General features: G+C 41.6%; 1 protein-coding gene across 1 annotated transcript in view; it reads right to left on the reverse strand.

Annotated features, from left to right (window-relative positions):
* The window catches only part of anks4b (ankyrin repeat and sterile alpha motif domain containing 4B), a 47694-nt gene extending 43984 nt beyond the window's left edge, over positions 1–3710 (reverse strand). Inside the window, exon 1 of the mRNA XM_061884702.1 lies at positions 3460–3710. Coding sequence (XP_061740686.1) covers positions 3460–3620 — 161 coding nt within the window. The 5' untranslated portion in view covers positions 3621–3710. The remainder of the gene's footprint in view (positions 1–3459) is intronic.
* Positions 3711–6473: the final 2763 nt, after the last annotated feature.

Raw genomic sequence — 6473 nt, forward strand, 5'->3', positions numbered from 1 at the left:
CGCAGAAACATTTGGCTTTGGCCATCAGACAGCTGCCACAAGAAATGAAAGTTGTCACAGTTTTTTGACGCAGTGCGACTAGAGTCCGACTCACTCATGACCAAAAAACAAAAACTCAACTTCATATTGTATAAATAAATAAAATCAATCCATAAATAAATACTACAAAATGACATTGTGAATATATAAGATCATATTTTTGAAGAAATTCTAATACATAATATATATGTATATATTTATACATATATATATAAAGATATTATTATGTAGCAAACAATTAAATGATTAACTATATTACTGTATATAGTATCAATTACAATACAGGTGTCAAACTCTCGAGACCGGGGGCCAGACTGGCCCACCACATCATTTCATGTGGCCTGCAAAACCCTGGAAATAATGTGTGTCACTGAAGCACGTCGTCTTTTTTACTAAACGTATTTGTTCTTTTAGATTTTGACAGAAACAATACATGGACTGCATGCAATCGCATATCTTTTTACGCTGTATTATTATCAGATAGTACCTACTATCATACAGTCGAAACATTTTTTGTTAGTGTTTGCATGTTCTCCCCGCGACTGCGTGGGTTCCCTCCGGCTACTCCGGCTTCCTCCCACCTCCAAAGACATGCACCTGGGGATAGGCCCCTCCCACCTCCAAAGACATGCACCTGGGGATAGGCCCCTCCCACCTTCAAAGACATGCACCTGGGGATAGGCCCCTCCCACCTCCAAAGACATGCACCTGGGGATAGGCCCCCCCCATCTTCAAAGACATGCACCTGGGGATAGGCCCCTCCCACCTCCAAAGACATGCACCTGGGGATAGGCCCCTCCCACCTCCAAAGACATGCACCTGGGGATAGGCCCCTCCCACCTTCAAAGACATGCACCTGGGGATAGGCCCCTCCCACCTCCAAAGACATGCACCTGGGGATAGGCCCCCCCCACCTTCAAAGACATGCACCTGGGGATAGGCCCCTCCCACCTCCAAAGACATGCACCTGGGGATAGGCCCCTCCCACCTCCAAAGACATGCACCTGGGGATAGGCCCCTCCCACCTCCAAAGACATGCACCTGGGGATAGGTTGATTGGCAACACTAATGATGATAATAATAATAATAATAATAATAATTATAATACATTTCATTTGTAAAAAAACACTTTACGTTGAGCAAACAACCTCAAAGTGCCACAGTGTAAAAAAAAATAAAAAAAATAGTAATAATAAAAAGATAATACAAATAAATAAAATCTAAAACTAGAATCAGCCAAAACCAGCGTGCACATCTATAAAAAGGCTTTTTTATTTAAAAGATAGGTTTTTAGGCCTTTTTTAAAAGCATCCACAGTCTGAGGTGCCCTCAGGTGGTCAGGGAGAGCGTTCCACAGACTTGGAGCAGCGGGTCCATAGTGTGTGAATGTGAGTGTGAATGTTGTCTGTCTATATGTGTTGGCCCTGTGATGAGGTAGTGACTTGTCCAGGGTGTACCCCGCCTTCCGCCCGCAGCAGCCGAGATAGGCCCCAGCACCCCCCCGCGACCCCGAAAGGGACAAGCGGTAAAAAAATGGATGGATGGATGGAATATCTGCTAGTCACCTTGACTTATGATATGAAAGCAAGTTATCTATTTGTATGTAAAAAAAATATATATATCGTATTGAAATGTGTAAGCTATTGTGTAATTTGATCATTAGTGATTGTAAATATGTTTACTGTTCCAAGCAGCCCTCTGAGGGCGTCCATAACAGCAATTTGGCCCTCAACTCAAGGGCATTTTACAGAAGAATTGCAATTCAATCTGCTTTGTATAAGTTAAAGACTAAAATGAGAAAAAAAAGTTATATACTGTATATAACAGGGGTCGGGAACCTTTTTGGCTGAGAGAGCCAAGAAGTTAAATATTTTAAAATGTATTTCCCTAAGAGCCATATAATTTTTTTTTTAACACTGAACCCAACTAAACGCATGCATTTCTAAGTAAGACCAACATTTCCAGAGTATAACAAGTCTCTTATTCTTTGTAATAACATTGTTATTCTGAAGCTAACTGTGGAGGGGGCGTGGCCTGCGGGCCTGCAGCGAAGCGGGATGTTGCCAGGACCGGCCTCGAAATCAGCGACAGGTGCGTAGACGGCCCACCTGGGCCTTTTTATCTAATCACCTGTCGCTCTGTTATAAGCAGCAGCCAGGAGGAGAAACGGGGTTGGGGCTGGAGCCAGAGCGCGAGTGAGGACAAAACAGAAAAAGACAATTGCTGTAAAGCAACTGAGAGAAAAATAAAATAAAACAATATTGTAAACCTAAAACAGGCTCTTGGTGGTCTGAAGAACCCCCAGGAGGGCAAGCCCCACACTAACCAATAATAAATAAATTACTTCTTACCATTAACACAACGTCTTGAACATAAAAATGCATGAGAATGTTTTATATTTTTAACGTTGTTTTTAACACTGTGATTACAAGTGGAATTATTCATTACTTATCCTGTTAAACAATGTCAGCTCAGATTTATCTGAGAGCCAGATGCAGTCATCAAAAGAGCCACATCTGGCTCGAGAGCCATAGGTTCCCTACCCCTGGTATATAATAATAAATAAATGATAAATGGGTTGTACTTGTATAGCGCTTTTCTACCTTCAAGGTACTCAAAGCGCTTTGACACTACTTCCACATTCACACACACATTCACACACTGATGGAGGGAGCTGCCATGCAAGGCGCCAACCAGCACCCATCAGGAGCAAGGGTGAAGTGTCTTGTTCAGGACACAATGGACGTGACGAGGTTGGTTCTAGGTGGGATTTGAACCAGTGACCCTCGGGTTGCACGCGGCAACTCTTCCACTGCGCCACGCAGTGGTGCAAAGCTAAAAATGGCATAAAAATACTATTAAAAATAATAAATAATAATAATAATACAAGTAAAAAAGTTGAAATATTTAAAATATTAAATTAATTTTCTGCTGGAAGTACTCTATTTTATGCTGCCCTTTTTTTGCTGCAGCTGTTACATATACTGTAATATTGTACATGGTGATTGGGATGTGTTACATATTGTATATATTATATAATAATAAAATACAATATATTATATACTGTATATATAATAGGTAAATAATACATACATGTTACATATTATATTGTTACTATGGTACCTTTTTAGTCGACTTCATTCCTTTAGTTTTTGCCCTCTTTTTGTGCCCTTGTGTGCATGATCCTTTCCATCCTTTGTAAGTCAGCTACTGTGTGGAACAATTTCCCTTGTGGATCATTAAGTCTAAATTAATTAATGAACACTTAAAATCTCAACACAAATGATTCTAAATAAAAAGTTGTCTGTATATTTTTTAACTCCTAAAAAAAAATGTTTTTGCATCGCTTTCAGCTTTTTATTATTAATATTATTGTGATCAGGTAACAGGTAGACGGAGCTCCTAAAGGCCGCTACTCACCCTCTGCTGCAAATGAGCTGGAGTGCATTGAGGTGTCCGTGAAAAGCAGCCAGCAAGGTGGGCGTCATGCCATCCTCGTCTGGCCAGTTCAGGTCCTTCCTTGTGGCCTCCTTCAAAAGCTCCAAGTTGCCGTCAATGGCCGCCTTGTGGTAGCGAGACATGGTGGAAGTACCCCCGAGTGAAAGGAAACCAAAGCCTAGACTTTTCTTGCCGTGCTTTCAGGCGTGCAGACAACGATCAGACCAAGTCAGTTTGTGCAGGGCGTCGTCCTTCGGGCAGCTCACAGCCATAAAACAATAGCAAAGTCCAGTTCAGGGCTCGCTACTTCCTACGTGGCAATCAAGGCCTGCTTGAATACTTCTCTACAAACCTTTTCTTACTACCTTATTTTCCAAGTACGTAGCCACTTACTTGTTTCATTGTTGAACAGGGAAGGGCAGCGACAAGCTACATACTATCTACTCATGGGCCTAGTCCGCCGCCCCATAGAGGCTCTCTGGAGCTTTTTCAAAAATATAGGAAAAATGGAAAAAGATGAGAGGAACATTTTTGTTATTTGTTTTAATATAGTTTCTGTAGGAGGACAAACATGACACAAAGCTCCCTAATTGTTGTAAAGCACACTGTTTATATTAAACATGCTTCACTGATTCCAGTATTTGGCAAGAGCCTTTTCGTCCTACTAATTTTTGCGGTCCTCGAACTCAACCTAGTTTGTTTATTGTCAGAGTTATTTGGTGACGAACCCCAAGATGCAGAGATGGAGGCAGGCATTGAATGGGAAAACATGGTTTTAATTTAAAATACTACAACTACAACAAACAAAGGGTACAAACAAAAAGCACTCACGTGGGCGGATATAACAAACTAAGGGCTATGAACAAACTAATCGGAGGCAGGGAACAAATAACAGTAAGCTACAAAACATCTACCAAATATAGCTTACCGCTACGCTGCATTCACACGAGCAGTAGGAATGCCAAGTAGAAAATGACATTGACACCACAATACAAATGATCCAGCACTGACTGGACGACAAAGTGGGTACAAATAGGAGCTGGCTGATTGACATCAGGTATGACCAGATGCCAATCAGCTCCAGCTGAGTGAAAACAGGACACAGGGAGACAGACAGGAAGCCAAACCACAATAAGAGCACTAGACAGGAAATACTTAACACAGAGGAAACAAACAAATGCAGAGGAAAAAACTAAAACGTAGTCAAACTGTCAGAGGAAAGCCTGACATTTATGTCAGTACTTGGACTATGAGATGGTTGTTTTCCCAAGATGCAAGTGAACTTGGACCGGAGATGGCGTGAAGGTAGAGACATCTTTTTGTTTCAACGCTATAACTACTAAAAGGCAAACAAAAGGCGCTCACAATGGAGGCACAAAACTTAGCATTGGAAACAAACACTTGCACTATGGCATAAACCATGGGTGTCAAACTCTGTTTAATTTTATTTGGCCCTTGAGGCAATATCAGATTAGCATTAGAGCTGGCCCGCCGGTGTTATACAGCGTCTGTGTCGCTGTAACACCGCATTCACCGCTAATAGTCATACTTTCCAACCCTCACGATTTTCCCGGGAGACTCCCAAAGTTCAGTGCCCCTCCCCAAAATCTCCCAGCGCAAGCATTCTCTTGAATTTCTCCCGATTTCCACCTGTACAACAATATTGGCAGCATGGCCGGCTCTACGCAGGGGCAAGAGGGGGCAGAGCCCCCTTAAATAAATGTCTTGCCCCCTCAAATCAAAATTTGAGAAAGCAAATTTGAATAAACTCATAAAATTAATACCTTACAAGTTGACAAAATTATCTGCACTAGCGGAAAAATCCGCCAAAAAAGGGACACACACGATATAGTAGTGTCGGCTTCCCTCTCCTCCCTCCCTCCGCTGTGCGTGTATTCCACATTCCACAGGCTGCGCAGCACACACACCCGCACACACACCTCAGCCCTCAGTAAACATCCAATCACTGTTGCAGTATGAAAGTAAAAGAAAAGGAAAAGTTGTCTACATTTATCATATACTTGTTAGGATGGGTGTATATTACTGTAGTCTTATCTGTCATAAACACGTTTATCGTTGCGAACTTTCGGTGCTACGGAGTTCCTTTTTTTTTTTTTACAACTTGACGAGAGCAGTGACAGCGGTGGCTCTGAGCAGCAGTGGTTTGGAAGGCAGAGAGCCTCCACTGTCCCTGTAACAAGCTACAAGTCATTTATGATGCTGTTAATGAGGGTAAAAATGAAACATAAGGTATATATCCTGCTTAACAGTCCTCCTCTGCTGTCCTCTGTTCAGAGCGGAGTCCCTAGCAACGGCCCGTTTTACTTAGCAACGGTCTGGCAATTGACTGCTGGAATTCTTTTTCTGTTGTTTTTCTTGTAATTCTACATAGTCAACCTTTAATGTTTCAATCTACATTTTGTAATAAACAAATTATAAGTTTCATTTGATATGACCAAGACACCTAAAAACAAAAACACAGCCGTTTTCATCAATTTACAAGCAAGTGGGCAACACACATACATTGGAGTGAATGAATGTTGTGCCCAGATGAGTGCCCACGTTCTGTTTTATAAATTAGTTTGAGATTCTTTTTTATCATTATTCATCAGACTACCTTTCAGTTTTGTAAATATTGACTGTAGTGTGTGAAGTCCTACTTTGGGTCACAATTTATTTGAGAGTTAGGCCATCCAGTTAGGATAAATGTTATGTTGTTGGTTGATAAAATCTGGATGAAGGATGTTTTATTTTATTTTATTCATTTATTTTTATTTTTATTTTTCAGTTTCCCCCCCTGAGGGATTGCCACCTTATTGTGGTCAGGGGGTTTGCGTGCCTCAGTGAACGTAAGAGCTATACCAGCAGGAGCTTAGTCTACAGGTGGCACACCCATGATGGACAGGTCTGAAGGTAGAGGCCTGACAAAGTGCAATCCACTACTCCAGGTTGGGGTTGGACACATAGCTAAAGACCCATTTCAATGAAGAAAGCAT

The sequence above is a fragment of the Nerophis ophidion genome, linkage group LG23, assembly GCF_033978795.1.
Source record: "Nerophis ophidion isolate RoL-2023_Sa linkage group LG23, RoL_Noph_v1.0, whole genome shotgun sequence".
NCBI lineage: Eukaryota > Metazoa > Chordata > Actinopteri > Syngnathiformes > Syngnathidae > Nerophis > Nerophis ophidion.